The sequence below is a fragment of the Lacerta agilis genome, chromosome 10 (assembly GCF_009819535.1).
Source record: "Lacerta agilis isolate rLacAgi1 chromosome 10, rLacAgi1.pri, whole genome shotgun sequence".
NCBI classification, from domain to species: Eukaryota; Metazoa; Chordata; class Lepidosauria; order Squamata; family Lacertidae; genus Lacerta; species Lacerta agilis.
The window spans coordinates 23591343-23617944 of NC_046321.1; the positions used below are offsets into that span (position 1 = coordinate 23591343).

At 44.3% G+C, this 26602-nt stretch overlaps 1 protein-coding gene across 4 annotated transcripts in view; it reads left to right on the plus strand.

The window, feature by feature from the left end:
* The window catches only part of RFX4 (regulatory factor X4), a 63598-nt gene that overhangs the window by 9434 nt on the left and 27562 nt on the right, over positions 1 to 26602 (plus strand). For 2 of the 4 annotated variants that reach the window (XM_033162237.1, XM_033162239.1), the window contains exons 2-4: positions 14308 to 14394; positions 17863 to 17923; positions 23218 to 23341. In XM_033162237.1, the coding sequence (XP_033018128.1) occupies positions 14308 to 14394; positions 17863 to 17923; positions 23218 to 23341 (272 nt within the window). Of the gene's footprint in view, positions 1 to 7354; positions 7377 to 14307; positions 14395 to 16379; positions 16521 to 17862; positions 17924 to 23217; positions 23342 to 26602 lie in introns of those variants that run through there. The other 2 variants (XM_033162240.1, XM_033162238.1) reach the window with 2 other exon arrangements.

The following is a 26602-nucleotide window of genomic DNA, read 5'->3' on the forward strand; positions in this document are numbered from 1 at the left end:
TCTGGAGGGCAACAGGTTATCAATTCCTGATCTAGCAAAATATTGGCACAACTAACCAGCCTAGATTTGATTGAAACAATGATCCAGTTCATGCAACCACTTTGGGCCATCATCCATCTGTTCTGGCAGATCGTACAATTCCCAAAGTTCCCTGGGAAGAGGGATTGATTGTTAAACCGCTCTGGAAGCTGTAGCCCTGGAAGAGGAACAGGGGTCTCTTAACAACTCTCAACAAACTACAGTTCCCAAGATTCTCTGGGGGAAGCCATGACTGATTAAAGCGGTATTTTACTGCTTTAAATGTATAGTGCAGATGGGGCCCAATCTGCCCAATCTTCCCCAAGACCTCTGTACAGCTAGATCTCAGAGGGCTTAACAAATATTGACATGATAGGGGAGATGGAGAAGCATTATTCAAGTCTGATGTCCGTCCATAGTCAGAGTTCTACCTATACCCTGACCAAGTGAGAAAAGTTTGCAAGGAAGAGTAACTACTAGCAGGTTTTCATAGCCACAGACTTGCTCCTAGTAGTGACATCTCCATGGTGATTGCAGGGAGCCGTGTTTTTGGAGTGAGGTAGAGGGGTGCCCAGGGAAATAGCTGCTTGTAATTGTGGGAGGGAAGAAAGCAAAATATTATGAGTTTGCAGTTGTGCTTTAAGCAGCAATTGGAAGCAGGGGGCACCCGAAGAGAGGCCATGAGCCCACAACAAAGGGGGAAGGAGGGAGGTGGAGAGCAGGGATCCAATGGAGCATGCGTTGCCCTCCTTCCTCAGACAATGAGGGAGCCCCTGCAGCTTGCTGTGAAATAAAAACCATCCAGAAGAGAAGGGAAAGGAAACCCCGCAGAACAGCTCCCAACAAATCATTCTTAATCACTCATTAACAGTCCTGTCCAAACAAACTTGGGAGGGGACCAGCAGCATCCCTCCGGCCACCTCAGAGAGAGAGAGAGAGAGAGAGAGAGAGAGAGAGAGAGAGAGAGAGAGCAATATTCACCCAGGCCAAATTATTACTGGTGTAGCTCATTTCTTTTCATTCATTCTCATGGCCCTGGTTTGATGTTCCAAAGCTCCTTTCATGGGAGCACATTGGTTGCTCTGAAATGCTTAATGGGGTTCCCTTTGATCAGGGTAGCACTGAAAGAAGCCAGAAAAGAAAGAGCAGTGTAAGGCGGGGGACAACACACACACACACACACACACACACACACACACACAGAGGCCCTCAGGCAGCAATCCTGTACACACGGACCTGAGAGCAAACCCTTTCTAGGTAGACACACATAGGATGGGACTGCTACTTCTGCATTTAAAACAAGCCACGCTCATGACATTACTGGGACAAAGTTGGCCTTAATGGCGCCAGAGCTAAGCACTTCCTTTCAATACGATGTTTTGAAGTCAGTCAGGAACTCGGGAGGCAAAGAGAGCAGTAATCTTTTGCCCGTTTTTTGAGCTGCGTCCAGGCAGCGCCAAGGCCGGCCCATGTGCCTCTGTAGTGACAATTGTTTGCCTCTCTGAATCAAAGGGACTTAGAACCTGGCTAGTGGAAAGTGAATCCTTGACCTCCTTAAAACTCTTTATGGTACCCTGGATCCCGTTCAAATGTCACATGCTTCTTTCGGAGATGGTGCAAAGCAGCTATTGGGTGGCAAAGTGCTGAACAGGGTCACATCCATACTGTGTGTTTAAAGTGCTCTTGTACCACTTTAACAGGCATGGCTTTCACCCCCAGGAATTCTGGCAAGTTCACGAAGGGAGTTGAGAGACTCCTCACAGAGCTGCAATTCTCATTGTTGAAAATAAATGATGCTTCTGCTGAAAATGCTGGAGTTGGAAAGCAAGCATTTTGGGGAGGAAGCATCATCAGGTACTTCAGTAGCCATTCTGATACCGGTGTTTACAAAGTTGAGAAATGAACAGGTGAATGATGTGTTGTTGTTTTCATTTATAGTTTAGCAAAGGGGACCATAACTTAGTGATGGAGCATGTTTTGCATGTGAAACGTTCCATTCTCTAGCATCTCTTGTAGCAGGTGATATGTAACCTGTGGTCAGTCAGAGTAGACAATTCTGGGCTAGATGGATAATTAAAGCGTCCGATGGGGCATAAGGCAGCTTTCCTACATCGTCCTGCCTATATAGTAAGCAAAACTTCTATTCCCATGTCAAGTGGAACAAATCCTCTGTTTTTTTAGAACACATGCTTGCACCATCCGCACATGTACATTGAAAGAGGACCATACCACTTTGAAAAGTCATGGCTTCCCATGAAGAATCCTGGGAACTGTAGATTGTTAGGGGTTGTGAGCTGCCCATTCCTCTCACAGAGCCCCACAGTTCCCAGAGTTCTCTGGGAAGATTATTAAACCACTCTGAGAATTGCAGGTCTGGGAGGCGAATAAGGGCCTCCTAGCAACTCCCAGCACCAAAGAACAAAGTACAATTCCCAGGATTCTCTGGGGGAAGCTGTGACTGCTCAAAGTGGTTTGATGCTGCTTTAAATCTATAGTGCAGATAGGTCTGAGGCCTACACATTTGCATAGCCAACCAGTTGTATCATAACCTCCCATGTGCTTAGCAAACAAAACAAAACAAAATAAAACCCTCCTGACTCTTTGCAGGCATTAAAAATGGGGAAGGAGGTTATAGAGTCTCTGATGGAGAAGCAGTATACTTGTTTGAGACATTATATCACAGTATGCCAGTTGCTGGGAATTGCTAATGGGAAGATGCTGAGGTCCTGCTTGCGAGTTTCCCACAGGCACCTGGCTGGCCACTGTGAGAACAGGATACTGGACTAGATGGGCCATTGGCCTGATCCAGCAGGGCTTTTCTTATGGTTTGATGTCCATATTCCATACCTGTTTAGTGACTGACTGTGCTCAGCACTGTGGGTCATAAGTTGTGCAAGACTCCTTTAGAACGATTTAAACACAATATTCTTTTGACATATAAAGTAGAATATAATTGAGACAGCAGCATCATCACAGCTTACCTGAACAGGACTAGGCTGGGACAGGACCACAACAAGGCTAGGGCTGCATAGGTGCACCAGCAGAGTCATACTGGAGCCCCCACCAGTGCATCTGCACAACCTCACCCATGCTGCCATCCTACCCAGCACCAACCTTATTCAGGAAAGCTGCAGCTCAGTCAGTACTGGGAGGACAACTCTGCCCAAACTTGAAGTTTACAAGCTGGCTTTCAGTGTTTTGAAGGAACATAAGAAGCTGCCTTATACTAAGTCCAGACTATTTGTCCATCTAGTCCAGCAACTGCTGACCCAGCCAGCAGGAGATCTCTAGCGTCTTGGGCGGAGAGGGATCTTTCTCATTAACCTCTACCTAATCCTGTCCAATGGAAAGGCCTGGGACTGAACCAAGGCTCTTCATCATGCACAGCATATGCTCTGCTACTGAGCTATGGCCTCTCCCATTCACTCAACCACATATTTTAAACCTGAGTTGATTTTGTACCATGTCAGCCTTCCATGTCTTCACTGTGGGTCTTCTCTGTGGTGGCACCTCAGTTGTGGAATGCCCTTCCCTCTGAGGCCCACCTGGCCCTGATAATATCATTGTTTCCAGTGTCAGGTTGAAACCAAGCTGTTGATTCAGGCTTTGGGGTAATGTTGAGAATGTTGAACCTGAACTGTGATTTGCCTGATGTTTTAAGACTGCTGCTTTTTATTTGGGGGGGGGGTGTGTGCGTGCACCTGCAGACCATTGATTGAAGATAGTGGGTTAGAAATAGATAGATAGACAGACAGTCCAAATATGAATAGTTCAAGGTATGTTCAGATCACAGGCCAACCTACCCTCAGAGCTTTTGCTTTAGGCCATGAATATGTTCAACTATTCAAAAGGTTAGGAGGAATGTTCAATTTTATTTTATTTTGTGGACTGAATGTAAAAATAAGAGACAATCCAGTCCATCTGAACCAATAAAAGGAAAAGAAGATTGGTAGGGGAGGCTATTTACTAATGAAATGATGTGCCTTATTCACTATTCACAAGGTAAACGTGCATGCAGTGAGTACACTTGGAGGAATGTTTCCAACCACATGTAATTATGTACAGTTCAGTTTGGTCGTGTGTAGTGACTAGACAGAAAGTTAAGTGAATGCACAGAGGTTGGGGACAGGACTTGCTAACATGCACCCTCACATGCCCACATATGTACAGACACATACTTGACTTACAGGGCTTGTATGATTGCAATGATTACCTGCCTTTTTTGTCTGTGTTTTATTTGTTTTCTGGTTCTGTGTGTGTGATAGGTGCATTGCTTGTTGTTGAGTATGGGGTTCTAAGCATTGTCAGCTTTTCTTCTGTGAAATAGGCTTTTTTGGGGTGCCAACAGTTGCTTAGATTTCCACATGCACCCCCTGGAGAACTTCTTTATGTACCTGTTTGACACATTTAACACCATATGGCCTCAACCTAGAGGATAGTACAGTACCAGCACAGTTTTAGTGACTGAAAGCCTTCTGAGCATTCTATCCTCAGAGCTCAATACCTTCCACCTTGGAAACAACACGATTTTTTTACTGCTGCTGAAGGCAGAAGGCAAAATGTTTGCCATAAGAACTTAAAATTTCTGTTTTGTTAATCACTGCAATACATTTATTTCTACAATGTGTATAACGTTTTTCTACCAAAGTTCTCTGGGTGACTTACAGGGGTTAAAGCAACCAAACTTGCAGTGGGACGAACTAACCCACACAGCACCACAAATTAAGGAACAGAGGGAACCCGGCAGCAACAAACTTGAATGCAGAAGACTAAAAGCCACAGAGTTATAACTGTATGTAGCCATAATGTAATTTAAAAGGCCTGGGGAGATAACAAGGTTATATTGGGACTGGCCCAAGAAAAGATATTCAGTGCAGGTGCTAGAAGGGTCTTGCTGCACGAGGCATTTCACAGCTGAAGGGATGCCGACAAAAGGTCCATTCAATATGGAGCTAAAACAGGCCATCCACACAAAAGGGGGGCATCCTCAATTTTGGGGAAAGCCCCAAAGTTTGCAGAAGTTTTTTGGGGGGGATTTAGAGAGGGGAAAGCCCCATGGATGAATTAATCCTTAGAGAAGGTCACCAGTGAGGACTGAGCATGCTCAGTAAGCACGGAATACTTGTGGATTGTTGAGAAGAAGGAAAATGGAAAACTGGGTATGATGGAGAATGGGCCATCCTGAATAGGAAGATGCTTCCAAGTTCTTTAAAATTCCTTTTCCCCCTCTGCATCCCATATTACATAATCGCACCAGAACCAAAATAGCTTCTAAAAATAAGCAAGCATAGCCTGAACTTGTTCTTTCTGACCCAGGTTGACCCCGGCCAGCTAACAAATCCATCAGTTCAAGCTGCATATCTTTAACTTGTGCTAAATTCAGCTAATTTCATATCCAGCGATGAAGGTCTTGATCCTCTGGATCACAATCTGCTTCCAGTATGCACAAGCTGGCTCATCATTTCAAAGCTGTTGCAATGCACCCTCGGGAGGAGCCCTATTGATGAATAGCACTTCATGCAATATAGTACATTAAATTAAAAATATTTCCCCCATCCGTACAAACAGTGAAGTATTGTTAATTCTCTGACTGCTTCCCACTTGTCTTTCCATTCGTCTGTACCGAATTGTAACTGGAATGGAAGACATCAGCTTTGACACTGAAATCCGGAGCAGCTGAGTAAACTGCCTTTTAAAACGGTAGCTGGGATGAAAGCTGATATAATGGATGTTTTGTTATTTGATAGATAATAAGGGGTGGAGGCAGTGTAATTGGTGGTAATTACAGCAATTGAGGTTTATGGACTGCTTTCCAATATATGTGTATGCAAGGATAGCCAATGTTGCGCTACAACTTCCATCATCCTGGACCATCGGTCATGCAGGCTGGAGCTGATGGGAGTTGTAGTCTGGAGGGCTCCATATCAGCTACCCCTTCTCTAATGTTTTGTGTGTGGATACATAAGGGAGCATGAGCTTTCTGTTGTGGGAGATCTCACTAGTGTGAATCTGCCTGAATACCAATTGTTTCCCCCTTGGTAGAGAGGGAGAAAGGATTATGTAACATGTTTCCAGAATGCTTTGCCAGCAAGGCAGTTAAAAACAAAGTTGTTTAATACATTGTGCAACTCAGCAGGCGGGCACCTTGTTGGTGGTGCCTGGTTGTCGCTGACCCACGACAGGGCCTTTTCAGTGGTGGTTCCCAGTTGTGGAATACTTTTTAACTGTAACTGGTTTTAGCCGTATTTAAGTGTAATTGTTCTTAGAATGGTTTGTGAGTGTTTTAGTATGATACTGCTTTAGTTTTTGTTTTTAAATTGTGTATCTGTTTGCCTCCCTGGGGTACTTGGGTTGGATTGGTGCTGCCACACTAAAAGACTATTAGTTGTTCAGATGCAGGTCAGCACACAAGATGCAAAGTTCAGCAGTGTAGTTAATTCTTTATTCAAGAAAACGGCATACAGCTCAGCAATACCTCCTGACCGGACTTGCCCCTATTAAACAGCTGCCAGGACTGACGGTCCCCACCTTCCACTACACCTCCATCCCTGCTGGATGTTTCCCAACCAGCCTCAAACTATGTCAGGGCACCTGTAATCTCTGTGTGTCCTTGAGTCAAGGCGGAAGAGGAGCTTGTCACCACAGGAGAGGCAGACTCCTGGGATTCTCCCTCAGCCTCTTGCCCCTGCTCCTCTTCTTCAGCCTCTGTGTCTCAGCTGTTCCCTGTCACAGGCTCACCTTGCTCACTAGAGCCTGTTGCTTCTTCAGCATCCAGCCATTTCTCCCACCCTTCTCCCGCTGACCTCTCCTCATTGTCCCACCACCAATCACCGGGCTCTGAGCCTTCCTCCTCTGGGGCTTCCCTTGGGGGTTCCCCAGCTGGTACCTTCCACCAGTCCTCATCATCTAGCCTGTCCCTGACAAGGACCAGCTCCCTTACAGATGCCAAATGGGCAGTGTGTGGCACTCGGAGAAATGTAAGTTCTGCAAATCGAAATGATCAAGTCGTAACCTGCCTGAGGCAAAGGACAAACCCACTCCCATCCTACCTACAGAAGGCTGATCAGACTGGCAGCTGACTCTTGCTTCAACACTTGCGACAGGAGGACTGTGATGTCCAGAGCTGGCCTAAGGCATTTTGCCACCTGAGGTGAAGGACAATGTGGAGGCCCTCCTTCCAGAAGTTCACCAGACTGGCTGTCAAATTTTATTCCAGCACTAGACAGTATCCTCCACCCCACCTGAGAGAAACAAGCTAGCTGTGTTGTACCCTCGGCTCTGGCCTACAACACCTTGCTGCCACACCCCACACATCTTGGCCCCTGCTGCCTGGGGTGGTTGCCTCACTCTTCCCAAAGGTAGGGCCACTGCACTCAAGGGCTGCAGTCTATCTTAGGGGATATGGGGATGCTGCGTGGCACCCACAGACCTGTCCTCCAACAGAGATGAGGGGCTGAAGAGTATTAACTGAAAGAGCTTGCATGGTTGCTCGCCTCCACTGCCACATACACAGTAGCACCTGCCACCTGAGGCAGCCAGTTCACCTTGCCCAATGATAGCGTCGGTTCTGAACTCTGTTGGTGTCATCTCTAGGATTCATCTCTGCATGCTTGGAATTAATATTTATTTTGCAATATGAATGAGAACCTTGCTCAAGCACTTTCTAATTTAAGAACTCATCCATTGTTGTTGGGGGCTTTTTTGGAGGGGGGTTGCTGTCGTTTACCAGCACCACCTCTTACAATATCCCCCCCCCCCACTTAATTTTCTGGGATGGCACATAGCTGTGCAAAACTGTTAGCTGTTACATCCAGGTTTAAACTGGTAAACAATAGTTAGAGCAACAAGGATTCCCCCCCCCTTTTATGATTTGCTTGATTACCTTCTTCCTTAATTGCTTCCACCTATTGCTCATGCATGATGGACAGCTTGCTTAGGGATGGTCTGTTAGAAACAATCTTTTGGATTAACTTAGAATAAAAGCTTTGCACGTTTTAAAAAGGAACAGGAGTCCTGTCAATGGAAAGTTTTGGCTGACAGTTGAATGTCCGGGCTTTGCAAGCTCTGTCTCAGCACTACTGTCCTCACACTGACAGAGACAATAAGCAGGCATCTCATAATCTAAACCATATATATATATATATGATGGTAAGGACAACAAAATGCTTTCAGTGCTGGGTGGCAATGTGGGGAACTGAATTTCAATCACATGGGTGGCCCAGTCTGCTCACCTCTCGCTTCTCTTTGTTGGATCATTTCCACTATGAGCCTTGGTACACAGACCATCTATTGAGCAACTTTGTATTCAGCGGCAAGTATTATTCAAGACTAGATTCTTGTTTTGTTGCATCTAAAGGAAAAGAGTAAGAAGACTCCCCCTCCCCCCTTTTTATGTCCTCTAGGCTGTCTTCCACTTCCATCAGAGGAGAACTGAGCTCCACAGTTTTGAGACACGACAGTGCGGAGCCTTTTCGGAGGGTGGGCCAAAGGACCGGGGGTGGGGGCGGAGAAAATGAGAGAGAAAGAGACACCCATCATTACTTTTGCATGAATCCTTTTGTATCTATTAGCAGGAAAACATTGGGGGTCCAAGTTTTTCTTTACAATAAAATAACCAGATTAAAAACTCTGCAAGTGTAGCAGAAGCAGAACGCTCCCTGGAATCATTTTTATAGCCCACCCTAAGTCATATAGCTGGAACGCTCTCGCTAGAACTCAGGGACGTGTGGTGAAGCTGAATTTTGGAAGAGTCGGACAAAAGAAAGCACTTCTTCCCATAGCACATAGTTAAACGGTGCCAGCATTAGCTCCCACAAGAGGCAGTGATAGCCACCAACTGAGATGGCTTTTAAAAGAGGATAAGGCATATTCATGGAGGAGAAGGTTATCAGTGACTACTAACCCTGATGGCTGTGTTCAGCCTCCCAAGGTCAGAGGCAGCAGGTTTCTCAATACCAGTTGCTGGAAACCGCAGGAGGAAATAGTGCTCTTATGAGAAGCTCCTGCTTGTGAGTTTCCCATAGGCATCAGGTTGGCCACTGTGAGAATGGTGGGTGAGGTGAGCTTGATTAGATGGGCCATTGGCCTAATCCTGCAGGCTCTTCTTACCTTCTTATAAATAGCATCTATGTGGTTGGTGCTTTGTATCATGACCCTTTTGTGTGCAACGGCTCATTGTGCACATTGACCACTAGAGTAAAGAACTTCTTGCTATCTCCAAGCCATGTTTTGTGGTGTTGCATGATGAGAAGGTACATCAAAGTGCTGAATGCAGCCAGTTGCCTCAGGCAGCCTAAGCTGTACTGATTTATGTAGAACAGGGATGGGTTTTTTTCAGTCTGAGGGCCACGTTCCTTCATGGGAAGCCGCTTGGGGGCTGCCTACCAGTGATGGACAGGCCAGAGACAAAAACTGGGCGGTGAAATTTATGTGGCTCTTACCTTTGAATGGTAAGCAACATTGCAGCTACGCAAAAGTCAAAGACTTCTGCAGGCGTCCACACGTCTTTCCATCTTCCACCCAGGCAAGAAGTGCCAGGAGGCTTTGGTGTAGTTTGGGGAAAGGGAGCATGGACTGGAACAGGGTGTGACATGGAGATTCAGCTCTTGGGCCTGAGGTTCCCCACTGCTGCTGTAGAATTTACAGGGACCTGCTAACTTCCTGTAGGACTCCTGGGAACGGTGGCTTGTTAAGGATGCTGAGAGTTGTTAGGAGACCCCTATTTCCCTCAGAGAATTACAGTTCCCAGAGTGGTACAGTGCAACCTCGGTTGTCAAACACTTCGGATGTCGAATGTTTTGGCTTTCGAACGCCAATAACCCGGAAGTGAATGCTTCCATTTTCAAATGCACCTCGGAAGTCGAATGGCTTCCAAGGCGCGTTTTTTCATTTTTTCCAGTGGATTTTGCTGACCAGCAATTGCACCTCGGTTGTCGAACGTTTTGGAAGTCAAACAGTCTTCCAGAGTGGATTACGTTCAACAGCCAAGGTTCCACTATATAGCAATTAATCCTTTTTCACAGGGAACTCTGGGAATTGTACCTCTCTGAGGAGAATATGTGTCTCCTAACAATTCTCAGCATCCTAAACAAACCACAGCTCCCAGGATTCTTTGAAGGAAGACATCACTGTTTAAAGAGATATGATACTTCTTTAAATGGATGGTTTGAATGTGGCCTTTGTCTGAATTATGTCCCCATGCAACCACGGTGCCAGTTGGCTTTGTAACCAGGAACTGCGTAATGCGCACATCAGAGAAAAGAAAGACCACATGAACCTCTAGCGAACCCCTTGGCCTTGTTTACTGACAGTGATGGATAGTGTGTGCACCCAGCCCATTCACAATAACATTCTGGGATTGTTCCTGCTTCCTTAAAAGAGTTGATCTATTTTGCCTGTGGAGGAATCCTGTGCCTTTAACCAGATTTGGAGTGCTGCTCCATAATGTAATGTAATGTAATGTAACATGGCAATGTACAGAAGAAGGCAACAGGTGGCAGTTAACCCTGTAGCCTTGGCAACCATTACAATAATTAGCAGGGGATGGAAGAGTGAATAATGTGCTGGCTGGGGGGAAAGAAAGAAGAGGCAACAGAGCTAGAACCTAAGGAAGTTGGTTTCATATATGAGGCTGAGACTTCCTATGTGACGTCACCATGCCCTTAACAGAGAGAAATTCGTCAGGTGCAGTGCTTAAGCTCTGCAGCTGTCCATTCTGCCTTTACTGGGGCCCTTGTCCCAGTACCATATTGGATATGGTACTGCTGCTCATCAATATTATAAAAAGGGAGTTTTTGTAGTAGAGGGAGGGAACCTAAGCTATGAATTCTAGGGGAAATTGAACTTTTTGTAACTTCAATCCATGGCCTTTGGATGGAACCAGCTGATGAAGCCTTCCATCTTTTGGAGGATAGTATAGTTAGACTAGACATGGCAAAAATTTAGAGGTGGTCAAAAGCAAATGGGCAGCCATGACCTTCTAGGCTGTATACCTGGAAAGGGGGGAGATCTTCCATTTGATTGCCTAGTTGGTAGACAAAGTAGTATACAATCCAAAAAAATACAGACTTGCTCTGCTGATTCTCAGATTGAGTTTTGCCCTTTAAAAATGGCTGTATTTTCAAAAATGATAGTCAAAGCATCTTGTTCACGTCACTTCATCGGCAATTTGCTATGGCTTGTAATAAAGCCAAAAAAAGCAGTCTTCAGTTAGAATGGAGTGTTGTTCATATCTTTCCACCACCCAGGCTAGATTACTGCACCTTAATGTTGAATGACATGTGCATACTTCTCTCCGGCTAAATCCCACTGACATCACTAAGTATGCATAGGAATGGGGTACATCCCATTCCTGGCTGGAGCCTGCAGAAGTGTACTAGTCAAGGACAGCAGAAGGTCACAGATGGTCAGGACCATAGACAGCTCACTGTGGAGCTGCTTATGGTTACAAGTCAGGCTAGATACAAACCAAAAGAAGCTAAGAACTTACTACTCCAGCAGCTGTTCAAAGTGGACCAGATTTGAGGGAGCCCTGGGCAAGGGGGCCTCCATCCCCATCAGTTCCCACCTTGCCCCTGTCCAATATCAGCTGCATCAGAGCCCAGAGGCATACTGGTGAAATGGTGGCAGCTTCAGATGCAGTTACTTTGCCCAATGCTTCTCTTCACAGTGCTGGCCACCCAAAAACATATTTTAAAAATTTAAAGGGATGTTGGCAACTGGCACCAGCCACCATCAGGCCCAATGTCAGCATGCAGCACATTGAGACAAATGCTGGGCTCCACTGTGGCCCTGGCCATGGGAGTGCATGCCAGCTTTATTAGTAATAATCTGCTTTGTTTGTATCAAAGTGTTTTTGGTGTTGCTCAGGGTTGCTCCAGAATGGATCCATTAATTAGTCACACTGTATGTCCGTTTAGCCCAGTACCCTCTGCTGGAAGAGGATCTCCCATCACCTGCTTCTACAGTACCTTTTAACTGGGGAGACTAGTGGTTGCAACCTTCCACAGTCAAAGCTTGTGCTACCCTACTGAGTGACAATCCCTTCCTTAAAAAGAAACTCCCTTATACTATTGTTGTACTAGGAACTATGGTTTCTCCAAATCCCTGGTATGGGCAGTTTGAACGAGGATCAAACAAATTCATGAAGGGAATAGGCCTAGAGTGGCTGTTAGTCATGGTAGCTAAATAGGATTGCAGCCCCATAGCAGCAGTCCAGGATTGGAAGCAGTGTACTCCTAAATGCCAGGTGCTGGGAGTAAATAACTGGGAATAACCATTACTATCATGCCCTGCCCACAAACTGCCCAGAGGTGTCTGACTGGCTGGAATGGTGGACTCTCTAAACCAGGCTTCCTCAACCTCGGCCCTCCAGATGTTTTTGGCCTGCAACTCCCATGATCCCTAGCTAGCAGGACCAGTGGTCAGGGATGATGGGAATTGTAGTCTCAAAACATCTGAAGGGCCAAGGTTGAGGAAGCCTGCTCTAAACCTTGGGCTGATCTAGCAAAGCAGTGTTTATGTTCTAATGATGCAAGGTTAACTGGCCCATGGTTTTGCCTAGTCATGTAACTCTGTGTGTGCATGTGTATACATGCATGTACACAATCTTGTGAGAGAGTGTGTGTGTACATGTGTGAGTGAGATATCTCCCCCGCCTTTTTTTAACTGGATGGTTTTAATGAGAACACAACCCTCCTGCAATGAGGTGAGCGGAAGTAAACCGGATGGCATGCCTCTGTATGAAGATAGTAATTTTTTCATTTACTAGTGTCTGCATTTCTTGCTTCCTCCTGTCTGTTTTGGGAAGTTGCCAACCACTTTGCTATCTCCTGTCAGTGATGGATTGAGGCTGAAAATGGGTAAACAAAGCTTGCATTTTGCAAGCATAGGCACGTGTTGGGAACCGCCTTAGGCTGAGTTAGACAACTGGGTCCATCAAGCTCAGTATTGCCCACACTGACTATGGCAGCAGTTTTCTGGGACATTAAGCAGAGGACATTCCCAGTCCTGCCTGGGCATAGCTGTCAACTTTTCCCTTTTCTTGCGAGGAATCCTATTCATTTTTAAGGGAATTTCCCTTAAAATATGAAAAAGTTGACAGCTATGTGCCTGGGGCTGCCAAGGATTGAACGTGGAACTGTCTGCATACAAAACATGTGCTCTGCCACTGACCTTCCTGGCTGACTGTTTGTGAGACATGCCACCCCCAATTTACCCATATAAGCCTAATTAAAGATGGACATGAGGGATGGAGTTTCCCACTTCCCAACATTTTATCCCATGCATGTGGCTTGTTCCTTTTTCTGAGGTGGAATACAGGCTTCTGTTATGAGGTAAACTTGTAAGTGTCGTGTCTGGAGAGTTAGATCCCATTTTTCTAATAATACGGTGTCTTGATTCGAACCATGTACCTGTCAGAATTCTAACTTGCAGGCTAATATTGAAGCACCATAACAATTTCCAGAGAGAAATGTAGAAATTTTCTATTTTTAGACCCTTCTAGTAATGTTGTTTCATATATTACCAAATGGAAACAGTTCTGACAACTCCTTGAGAAGGGTTAGTTGCAAGTGGCTTTATACCAGTAATGGCATGTGCTGGAGTCTCTGTGTTTTATAATATATACACCAAATGAAATATACACCAGAGATTTTCCTTAAGAGAATTTGCATGGCACCCTTGCACCCCTCTTGATCATTGGTATAATAGCATTTAGTATATCTCAAATAAGTAGAAAAGGTGACCCAGTAATATCAGGTTCTGAGAGGGCAAAAAAGGACTAATATTCTGCTGAGTGACAAGTATTTATTATCTGCACAAATAAACAGTGTCATCTCAAACTGTAAAAATAGGGAATTTGTGACTCAAGATAGTTACATAGGCTACAAACATCTGAACCTAGTCCTGCAGTTTTTGTTCAGTTCCTCATTGTAATCTGGGGAAGCACTTTTGGACTCCTCAGTTCACCATTTGTGGCCCATATTGGAAAAGAGAGAAAGAGCCAGGGCTTTTTTTCCCCAGCCAGAACTCACTGGAACTCAGTTCCGGCACCTCTCAGGTTGGCACCGTTGCCATTATAAGAGAACAAGGGAGGTGTTCATGGTGAGTTCTGGTGCCATGAGTTTCTAGAAAAATGGCACTGGGAAGAGCAAACTATTGATACACATACACTTGTTTGGTTTGTAACTGATAACATTATTTATTGTATAATAATGAAAGAAAGGGTTTGTTGTTCATGGGAAACATCCTGCCTTTTTAAAAAAACAAAAATCCTTTGTTGTTTTGCAGAGAGTTGGATTGAAAGATGTCTCAGTGAAAGTGAAAACAAACGTTATTCCAGTCATACATCTCTGGGGAATGTTTCTAATGATGAAAGTAAGTATATGTCATTTTCAGTAGACTTGTATCCCCAGAAAGGACCCAAAAGCTGTAGTGTCCAGTTGCATCCATACATCTGATTGGGGCCATAGTTAGGATAAAATGACAGGTGTTGCTACCTAGAACACAGCATTATTCTATTTATACAGTTTATAGGCCAGAGCTCTTTTACACCATTAATCTAAGGCACCATAATGCCACGTTAAACAGTCATGGCTTCCACTCCAAAAAATTCGGGAGCTGTAGTTTATTAAGGGTACTGAGAATTGTTAGGAAACTCTTGTTCCCTACTCAGAACTACAGTGCCCAGAGTTCTCTGTGAAGAGGGATTGATTGTAAAACCACTCTGGCAATTGTTGCCCTGGGAGGGGAATAGGGATCACCTAACAATTCTTGGCATTCTTAACAAACAACAGCTTCCAGAATGCTTTGGGGGGAAACCCACGATTGTTTATAGTGGTATCATAGTGCTTTTCAGTGTGAAGTGTGAATGTGGCCAATGATATATACAACATGATGTGTATGTCTTTTGTCCTTTAGCTTAGTGTTGTGATGGTTTTCTTTCCTGATACCACAGTTCAGTACTTATTTACTCCTAAGTAATTCCAACTGAATTCTGTGGTGCTTACTCCCAAGTCATTGTACATAGCATAATAGCTTTAGTGGTGTGTGCACGAAGCTGAGATGAGGCAATATATTAAGAGAAAATGGACAAACTGTAATTTATTTAATTTTAAAAGGGCAAGGTCTTGAATCTGCTTTTTTGCAACTATCTCAAGAGCCAGTTCACATCTGCATGTGCAACATTTGATGACTTAATGCAGAATGTGAACACTCCAGTAAGAAGGATGGACTTTAAGGCAATTTGAAGGAGAATATGAGCATTTTGTCTGTGGCACTGTCTCTGCGATGGCTCTTATTCACCATCTGTGATGGCTCATAGAAGACACATGTTTCTTACAGTCATTATGGGTGGGGGCAGGTGAGACTTCCAGAATGGTCTTGGTAAAGTCTCAATGCAATCCTATGCATGTCTACTCAGAAGTAGACTGATTTCAGGGTGGCTTACTCCCTGGTATATGGCTATGTTACGTCTCCTAAGAGGGTGATAAGGTTATCAGTGATTACTAGCTACAATGACTATGTACTAGGAGGTAGTATGCTACTTGCTGGGAATCATGGTGGAAAGAATGCTGTTATACTCAAGCCTTCCTTCCCATAGGCATCTGATCAGTGAGAATAGGATGTTGGACTAGATGGGCCTTTGGCCTGATCCAGCAGAGCTCTTCTTGTGTTCTTCTGAAACGATATGACAGCTGAGGATTTTAAGGGTTTTTTTTTGGGGGGTGACAATGTTGCATTGGGCAACAATACTGCATCAAGCTTTGCTAATTCATAGAACTCACTGCCTCAGGATGTGGTAGGGGCCACTGGCTTAGATGGCTTTGAATGTGGAGGATAGTTAATGGAGAATAAGGCTCTCAGTTGCTACTAGCCGTTGTTGTTGTTGTTGTTGTTGTTGTTGTTGTTGTTAGTCAACCTCCATGCCCACAGACAGTGTACAAATGAATAGCAGCTGGGGAGCAACAATGGAAAGAGGGCAATGGTCTCCCCATCCTGCTTGTGTTTTAATACTTCTAGGTTTAATACTAGGTTTGTAGGTTTAGTACTTCTAGCATGTTGAAGTGGCCAGATCTGACTTGCTGGGCTTGTAAAGCAGATCATCCAAACCCTGTTGAGAAGCTCCTTGAACCCATTCTTCTGCTTTGTTTGGCTGGTGTCTAGCCATAGGCTGTTATGTGGCCACTGGATGCAGCCTACTGGCCAGCTTGGATGATGTCAAGACCTCTGTGAGGTAGTTTGATACACTCCACCTCATGTTTGTTAAGCTGATGTCAACCCACTGTCCTTTGTGATATCATTGGCTCAGCAGTCTTAGCTCACTGAGCCCGATTTTAAGGTGTCGGCCTCTGTGAAGATTTTCTGCTGGGTAATTCCAGTTTGATACGTGTTAATGACAAAGCCCCAGGCAAGTGAAACAGCCTTTCGGCCCTCGATGGCTGTAAATGGAAAAGGAAAGTTAGCCATGAGGGAAGGGGATCAGATGCACCAATCAGAACCAGGTAACACCACTGTTCTACCTCTGTAGCTCCTTCTCTCTTGCCACAGTACTTCTGTGAGGAAGGAAGGGCCAGTGTTTGTTCATCAAACCCATCCTTAGGGTTCATAGGCCTCAGGAGGAGGGGGACCGTTGCATCACAACCATCCTCTCAGCATATGAACCACACACTCTTTGGGTGGGCTCACCTCACCCATATATTAAATGGGAGAGGAATGGAACCCTCAGGTTACCTGTGAATGAAATAAAATACTATCTGAAGAATAATAATAAAAAAATAACCTGATATTTTCTCAGTGGTCCCATAGCCTTCTGACAAGGGGCTGAATCCATTACAATGGCTGCCTAATACCAAATCAGACTGATTGCCCTGTTAGCCCATTTTTGTCCACTCTGACTGGCAGCTCCATCAGGATTTTTCTGGGGATCCCCATCTTTGAAATAAATTCCATAGTGCCTGTCACACCTTTACAAGCTCAGTTCTGAGAGAGAAGGTGATGGTATCTTTCACTTACAGCTGTTGTTACCATCATATTAATTGATTAATTTCTAAATATAGGCCACCTGTCTCTCTACATTGTTCATTTCAAAGAACAGGCATGACAAGGCCCCTAGCTGAAGTGACTTACCTTCCAAAATAAGGGGAAACAATGGAGGAAGGGGGAAATGGAGGAAGGGGAAGCAGGAGATGAGTACGGTATGTGATTATCTTGAATACTTGTACTTTGGTTCAGTTACAATAAGGTGTAGGGAGTGACACTAAGCTCCAGGTCAGCCTTTGCTGGTACCCTCCAGGTGTTTTAGACTGCAATTCCTTTGGTTAGCAAAGCCACACAAATAACACAAATAGAATCCAGAGAGAAAAGTCTTGAAAACACTGTAATCTCCTAAAACAGTATAATTTTAGGAGAAGCAAACGGAGATGTTTTGTCTTTCTTACTTCAGGCCTTGTACATTGCAGGATGACATTTAAACCAAATGCACAGAGGAGAATCCCTCAGAACTATACAGCCAATCAGGGTACATGCTGCCTCAGTGCATCAAGGCAGAAACACTCAAGGAGGATGGAAAGTAGGGATGGTGAAGGGATGTGGCCAGGGAGAGTTCTGAGGGTGAGAAAAGAGAGCCCCAGGGGTGGCATTTGACTCCAGATCTGAGGCTCTGCAGCCCTGTGTTAAACAAATGACATGCTGATTCACACTGACTCCAGCTATACTATGCAACTTTGAGAGTTTATCCTGGGAAGCATGAGATTTTATGTACAGTGGTCAATCCTGCATTCCTCTTGTTGGTGCTTTAGTGATTTGACTGAAAGTCTCTTCTCTCGTATTGTTTTCTTGCAACAGATGAGGAGAAAGAGAATAACAGAGCATCCAAACCACATTCCACTCCAGCTACTCTGCAATGGTAAGATTTGTATTATTGTTTTTAAAGGATAAGATGTGAGCCTTTTTTATTTTCAGGCTACCTACATCGGTACTCAGAAAAAGCAAGTGCAACTGAAAGAATGATAAGAAAAGAAAAGAAAGGATAAATGAGGATGAATGTAATTGAAATCTTAGAGGAGGTATGGGAAACCTTTGGTCCTCCAAATGTTGCTGAACTAGAACTCCCATCATCCCTGACAATTGGCCATGCTTGCCGGCACTGATGGGAGTTGTAGTTCAGCAACACCTGGAAGGCTAAAGAGTCCCCACACCTGGCTTATGGTAAACACTAGTCCAAAAGCCAGACAATAACTTTTTCTCTCTCTCTCCATCAAGAACAGAACAGGAAATTCCTTACTCCACTCAGATACAACTAAAGCCATCTAAACCACATAAAAGCACTATCCACACCATGTTCATGGCAGCCTTCCCCAACCTGGTGCCCTCCAGATGTTTCAATTTTCAGCATTCACCAGCCCCAGCCAGCATAGCCATATTGGTTTGGGCTGATAGGAATTATAGTCAAAAACAACTGGCGATTGAGGAAGACTGGTCTGTGGTGAGCACAGCTCCTGCCTCTCTCTAATAGCCAGCAAAACCAACATAAGCCAGGAAACTCCTCATTTCTGAAGGCCAGGGCACCCAGAAAAGGCCCTCCAAAAATTTTTTTAATAAGTGAGCAGGGTAATATGGGCAAAAGTAGTCCTCTGAGACCCCACCCTCAAGCTGCACTAGCAGAGTGCTAGCATTTTCTACGCATTCAAACAGCACTTGCCTTTTTTGGGGGGGGGGGAGTTAAATTTGATTTCCCCCACTGACTAGTGCTTCCAGTTATCCCACACCCATACAGGAAAAACAGGCCTTCTGCATCAGTTTCTCCTGTAATTTGATGGAGTCTGGAGATAGCTTGTTAGCCAGGACATCACCCCTAATTAGATCATAGAGCTCTGCTCGCAAAAGAAAACAAGCAAATACTGACAGCAGTATTATTTGAAGCATTTTGTTAGCATCCACAGTCTTGGAAGTTAGTGGCCAGTCCCTAAACCCCTGGGATCCTTGGCTCTGTCAAAATGTGCCCATTGTTCACTATTGCATCCCAAATGTCTGAGAGGGGCAAAGCCTATATTATATAATCCAGTCGACTCTCCTCACCAATGCAACAGCCTCTTGCTATTTCCTCTTTCCTGTGGTCCCTGTTTGGTATGTTGCCACCAAACTCTACAACCTTCATTTAGGACCCATTTTGGTATAGTTTGTCCCTAGGTGCTCCATCCACAATCCTAGTTGCTCAATCCTGACAAGTCTGTTGTGTAGGGTTGATCACAAGTAGGGTTCTTGGGTTTGGCCCAGAACCTTTAGGCCTGAGGCGCCACCTTTGGGTCTTTGAGCCAGAGGTACAAAATATCTGGGCTGTAGGACCTACTATGGAGGAAGGAGGGAGGGAAGGAGGGAAGGAAGGAAAGAAAGAAGGTGAAAGGGTACTACTACATACCACACCAACTCCTTTTCCCTTCCTAATTTGCCACCATAGCTCCATGAATTCCCTTTCATTCTTCCAGGCAAATTGAATGCTACAATCTGCCTGGGAGCAGAGGATGTGTGGAACAGTGTGGAGGCAGAAGTTGCAAGGGGAAGATGAAAGGCAGAGTAGTGTCATGGTGGCAGCAGTAGTGTGGCTGCCTGCACTGGCGGAGAAAGAGGGGGGCGGGGGGAGCACACCACCCCCGGCCGTGCGATCCTGGTGGGGTGCCATCATGGCTGCCCCCCCTGCCCGTGCTGGGCACCATGTCCCCAGGACGCGCACCACACCCCCAGGACACACGCCAGCCACGCCCCTGCCTGCTCTCTGCCCCCCCCCCGGTGCCGGAGCATGAAGCTCCGCCGCTGGCTGCCTGTGCTCATGCTGCTTTTGTGACCAGCTGACATATGCCAGCAGCAGCTTGGGTGCTCTACCTGCTACATATTTCAGGAAGGTCGGTGAGCAGTGGCAACAGCAGCACGCTGGCATGCCCTGCTGTGCTGCATTTCAGGTTGTTTGGCCAATGCGGATGGGGCCCAGCTAACTGGGTCAGTGGAAGTGGGAGCAGGGGACTGTGGGGGTGGTGGTGGAGGTGTTAAGGAGAGGAGAAGGAAAGGAAATTGAAATTGTACATGTTTGCATGAATAGAAGCACGAGAGAGGGATGTGATATCTATACATATTGTTGATTTGCTTATGGTTTGGCTTTGAATTATCTTCATGGGTTGAGTGGATCTGAAGCATATGGTTCGGTCCGCTTCCTTGAGTGATGTTCTGGGCACGGTATTTTGAACTGGCTGCCATGGATTAAGTGGATCTGGAACTTTGTTCATTTTAAAAAAAAAATGTTTTGCATGGGTTTTTGTTTTCTGCAAGCATTCATTGGTTGTTTTGCAGCAGGACTTGCTTGTCTGAGTCACCCATTTTTATATTTGGCTTTATGGTGTTTGACACAGTTGGAATCCAGGATGTATTAAACTGGTCTGGATTGGCCTGAATACAATAAATGTATATTGTGATGACAAAAGAAATAGCTGCATATGTTGGACTAACAGAGTGTTTATCCTAGACACAAAGACCATTTGTGATTAAATTGTGAACACTTAAAATGATTGTGCAATATTTCTGCATCTTGATGTATTCTTATATTCTCCTAAAGTCAATGGCTTTTTTTCTTTAGCACTTCAAACTAAAGAGAAGGTGCAATAGAAATGTAAAGCAGTGAAGTAAGCCCCATTCTTCACCTTCATAATATGAGATGTCCGCTCACCTTTTATGGTGGGTGGCGTTGCAGCCAGGCATCCAGGCCCCTGCGGTGATCTGGCAGGGGGCGGAGATTGACACACTCCTCGTGCCGTCCCGGCTGCATCACCAGCGCTGGGCGGGATGATACCCAGAGGTGGTCCCGCTGTCCAGTAGGGGGCATGGCCACTGGAAATTTAAACCATGGTGCAGCCAGGGGACCTCCTCTCTCACCCTTCACCGGGCAAAGTAAAACCACTGTAAAACCAGTGAAGTAAGCCCCATTCTTCACCTTCATAATATGAGATATGCTGCAATGCTATAAGTAGCCTCAAAATCTTATTGCGAGAGCTCATATTGCTTTGTAAGGACATTCCTCTACTTCTTATAGGGATAATAGTCAAAGTTCATTATCTTTGCACAATACTGTAGGCTAGAGCTGAATCCAACTTATGATGATGCCCCCCCTTTTTAAAAAAAAGAAGAGGGGGCAAAAAATTGAAAGACATTGTGAAAGGTTGGATTTTTGATCATTAAAAAAGAGTTCAGGTATAATGGAACATTGTCCAGTGTCAAACTAATGACTCTCTGTGAAAGACAGAGAGGGGAAAAGGAAGAAAAGAGAGGGGAAATTCATCAAATATATGATGAAGAGAAATAATTAACACGGCCTTTCTATCCTGTCTTGGTCAGAGAAACTGACATGCCAATTAGCAGTTATAGCATACAAGCAAAGTCTCTGCGCTTTGAAAAGAGGTTTTGTTGAGGTCCATGAATTTGGGGAAAGATGCAGAGATGATATTCCCATTGAAAGAAAGGAAGCATGGCTGCGGCGCCCTTATTGAGTCTATTCATACCACCAAATATCTTATTGAAATAGTTTGCAGAGAGGAATTACCACCATAACTTGAAGATAAGGGAGAAAATTCCTAAAACAAGCTAGCAGGACATAAATTAGTGTCTTCAAGATAGGTTGCTGCTTAGTAGGTTTATGCTTAAACAGCTAACTTAGTGTTTAAAGAGAGGTGTTTATTTTTAAATCCAGGTCTGTTGAACTAATATCATAGTGTTAAGAGTATGGGGAGCGGTTACAGTGCATGCCTGGATCCCTTTCTACGGTAATTCCTGGAAGAGCCAGGCTAGCTTCCTGTTGAGGTAGTGGGCCTTTAAGGAAGCAAAGGAAGTGGCTCTATGCTAGATGGCAAATGGGTGGGCTCCCCACCCTTCAATTGGCTGGTAGTTAGAAAGACAAAGGCCAGAGTTGAAAGTTGTGTGTGTTTGTAAGCTAGAAGTTGGAGCAAGAAGCAGACTGGAACCTGTGAGGGGAGGGAAAGATATGCTTGATTTCTGCTCGCATCCAAGGCTGTGGCTGTGGGTGAAGCGAGACCCTTTATTTGGGGTGCTAATGCTGGGAACCAGCAGACCAGATCCAGATGTGTCCAATCCTCCACAAGCCTCGTTGAGGGGTCGGCAGGGCTGTGATTCTTTTCCAGGCATCTGACACCCGTACATGTTATCAGATGTGGGCATGGCTCACCAAAAAAACAGCTTTGCGGGCCACCTTTCAAGGCCAGGCAGAGGACTGTTTTATGATTAGTGATGAACTAACACCAGTGCTCCGCTGACTAGTGCAAGAATACGAGGGGCTGAATCCAGCTCCCCACTTCTTCCTTAAACAGATAATTGGTGCTGTCAGAACAGACAGCACCAACCTGCTTGAGTTGCAGGTTGAAGAGCTTCCTGCGTGCACAACTGGGTGCTGCTTTTAAATTATAAGAGATCAACATGTTTTGTTATTACCATGCAAACTGAAATATAACAAGGGCATTCTTGAGAGGCGACTGTGTTTCTTGTTTTCGCTGCAACAGACTTGCAGTGCAGTCCAGTGCATGCCTACTCAATGCTACCGAGTTCAGTGGCAATTTCCCACAGGGAGGTATGTACAGGATAGCAGCCTAAATCTTTTGCCACCTTAAAATACTAACAGGTTTGTTGTGGCATAAGCTTTTGTGCGAAGGTCTCATACAGAGTATGGCAGAACAATATTTTATTGCTTGGTTTGGTCTCTGCTTGCATTCCTTTCACTCAAGATACGGCATATCAGAAAATAGATATAAAGTGCTGAATGGCATTTTAACGTTCGACTGCCTTTAAATGTGTGCAAATGTTTTATTACAGCCTTTGGATCCTTAATTACTTAGTATTCTAGTGATGTAAGACATTTTGAAGTGTTACAGGAGTCTGACTGCAAGAATTTGTGGCACATTGCAGCATCACCGTTGATTTTCATCTATATTAGTATTAATTATATATTAATAGAATTGATGATGGTGTTGGTGTGCAAAGTATGTTGCATTTCAGTACAGAATAAATAGAACACATTTGGCGAAATTTTATGAATGAAAAAACAATGTCCCAGCATAGGGGTGGCCCTTCAGTCTGCAGATTTGGAAGTTGAAATACAGAGCAGCCAGCCTATTTGTAGTTTTGCATTGTTCGATCATTGTTTTTAAGGCTGGAGGAGAACTACGAAATCGCAGAAGGTGTCTGCATTCCCCGAAGCGCCCTTTATATGCACTATTTGGACTTCTGTGAGAAGAACGACACACAGCCAGTCAATGCTGCCAGCTTTGGAAAGGTGAGTGTCAACCAAACCAAACCTCAAGTGGGGTTTTGGGAATCTGAAATAATAATAGCCGGTGAAATATACAATCTCCTACATGTGGACTGCAATCCAAAGAGGATAACTGTCAGGAGAAAAACAGTAGAGGGAGGAGATTCCTTTTGAAGTTTTCGATGGGAGGAAGTGCCATGATTGGATTATTAGTAGCATCAGTTTTAAGAAACATTTTGGTGAGTGTGAGACTTAAAAGTAAAAAAGTAGCCGAGTGAATTTGACTAGTGTTAATGAATTGTGTCACCAGAAAGAGAGTGCATGTGATAGTCTTCTGTTCCAGATACAGTCACCTTGAATGACAGTGTTGGGCTCCATCTGCTCTATACACTTAAAGCAGTACCATACCAGTCATGGCTTCCCCCAGAGAATCATGGGAACTGTACTTTGTTAAGGGTGCTGCAAGTTGTGAGGAGACCCCTGTTCCTCTCACAGAGTTACAATTCTCAGAGTAGCTTAACAGTCAAACCCTCTTCCCAGGGAACTTTGGGAACTGTAACTCTGAGGGATGACTGTTTTTGTATTGTTTCAGAAAGTAAAAAAAATAAAAATGCCCAATTCGCCTTTAAATGCAAACTAAATTGAATTTCTTCCCAATCCTTGCTCACAAAGCACAACACTCATTCCACTTAACGCGTGCACATCACACCCGGATTCTACCTTATATTTATACAAACCATACCATACCTGCTGCCCATACAGGCAGCCCTGTTTAGGGAAGTTTTTAATGACTGATGTTTTAATGTATTTTAAATCTTTTGTTGGAAGCCGCCCATAGTGGCTGGGGAAACCCAGCCAGATGAGCGGGGTATAAATAATATTATTATTTATTATTCAATGTCACTCCTCCCTATTCCCACACAATCCTCCCCCCCCCCCCATCCACCAGTACAGCCAATCACCGAACAGTATCGGCACCTACTTCTTCCACCCCACAAAATATACTGCAAAAACATCTTCATAGCAGTGCCGCCGTTGCGTGAATCTTTTTCCTTTTTCCTTCCCCGTTCTTAATGTGAGAAAAACAGCCTATATCTATTGGTGCTGGGCTGTGACTAGCGCAAGTGTAGCTTTAAGAGAGACCCAGGATTATTATTTTTTTTAAAAAAAATCATCTGGAAGGTCACCAAAAGTGCATTTTGGTACACAGATAATTTTTTGCTAAAAACCCTCTTGATTTGCTGGGGCTCAAACACTGGAAGTTTAAAGGAACTTGTTGGGTTTTGTTTGTTTCTCGTACTTCCGAAAGCGAGTTAAAGTGAGCTGGGATGTTTCATTTTGCTTTAGGTCTGTTGAGGTAATATTCTGCTTTGGGAGTACGTCCTGAATCACAACATGTACCCCTCCCCGCCCACAAAAAAGCCCAGAAAATGCTTTTTTCCCCACAGCCCCTAGGAACCCCCATCCCCGTCTGCACAAACTGAAAGAGAGAGGGGTGGGATTAATGTGTAATTAAAGAGAATTTGGAAGGCTGAGATGTTGCGGAATGTTAGATCAGTAGCTGGAACAGCATGTGGTGTTCTTTAGGTAGGCTTCATTGAACCCGCACAAAAAAGAGAGGGAGAAAGAGAGGCAGCTTGCCTGTCTGCTCATTTATCAAATAGCTCGCCTGAACTTTCACAGCTCAACAAAAGTGTTTTTCTGTTTGCTGATTTTTTTTTCTTCGCTCCTGAAAATAAACCAGAAAGGCTAGTGAAATCCACGCTTCTGTAACATGTGTGGACTATTCTGGATAAGATTCATGAACCAATGCCAGGGTGGTTTCCTGTTATGAGAAAAAAAAATAAGTAGTAAAATCAGAGGGAGGGTGGAAATTGTATGTAAATGGTGTTGTGTGATTCCCCCCCCCCCATTTTTGCACAGCAGCTGTGATCCAAATGTACATCACAGAATTTGGGCTGTGGGCACTTTGCCGCCTTGATGGCATTTGCAACAGGAAGGGCAAAAAGTCAATGGAGGCAACAGATTATTTTAATCAGTTGCACGGATCTATAATTTAAAAATGAACTTAGTTTATGAAGCATCTATATTTATTTTTGTAATTTTAATTCTCTGTTTGAAACATGGGATGGATTCTTTTTCATGCTTAACACATCTTGGCAAAATAATACTTTCCACTATTGCTTGTGTGGCCCTTGTTTCAACTGCAGTCTTGCCATCAATGCTAGAACTTAATAGGGATAGATCTTCCTCCAGGTTGATGTTCTCAGTAAATTGACAAGTATGTCCTATTTAAAATTCTGCTCCATTATTTTCAGTAAATATGGATGGGTTGTTGAGCACGGGGGAATTTCAAAATGTGGGAAATAGAATCATTGCAGGCAAAATAACACAACAAGTATCTCCTCTGTAAGAAGTATCTGCAATCAAGCTAATTTGAATAATAATTACAGGCAATCTACTTGATTTGCATAGTATGAGAATGAAACTGGGATATATCAGAGGATGTATATGGGTGTTTTGCCCAAGTTGAAAAGATTGGTACCAGCCCTTGAATTTTTTTGCTATATGTACTTAATGTTTTTGCTCAGTGGTATCCATTTATCAAAACTATTGAAAAAGAATTAAGTCACATGAAATATTTAGCCCCCAACTAAATATTCCTCAAATGGGATTCTTTAAGTGCACCTTCCAAAGGTCTCATGCACTGTAACTAAACTTTTCCTTGTACGTCGCTGTCATGCCTGCTGCAAAAGAAATGAAAATTGACATTAAACGTGTTGGGTTCATTTGCCACACAGTTGTGTGAAATAATGTGTCAGATATTTTGAGGTTTGTAGCTTTAAATGATTCCACCCCCCAGTAAAATTAGTATCTAAAACCAAAATCATGCAGGCTTCAGCCTTACAAATCTTTAGCAGTTATTTATCCATCACATTTTCAAACCTATTTTTGCAACCACCTGGGACCACAAAAAGCAAATAAACAAAAGGGATACTCAGGATTCTAAGGATGCTTTTTAGCCAGAAGTGCTACTAAGGGCTGCCCAGCAACCCATAAGATAAAGGGGCACAGTACGAATCTGCCTGCAGATAATGACTGGTTCCTAGGTGGAACGGTGACTGCATGAAGCACCCTTCATACGCCCCATGCAAGAAAATTCATATTTGAAGTATTTTCTGTTCAGCCCACCTATATTGGCACTACAACGACAGGAGAAGCAACTGTCTGGATAGGCTCACCTTAACATGCTTCTGCATTTGCCTTAGATTTGAGATTTTCCTT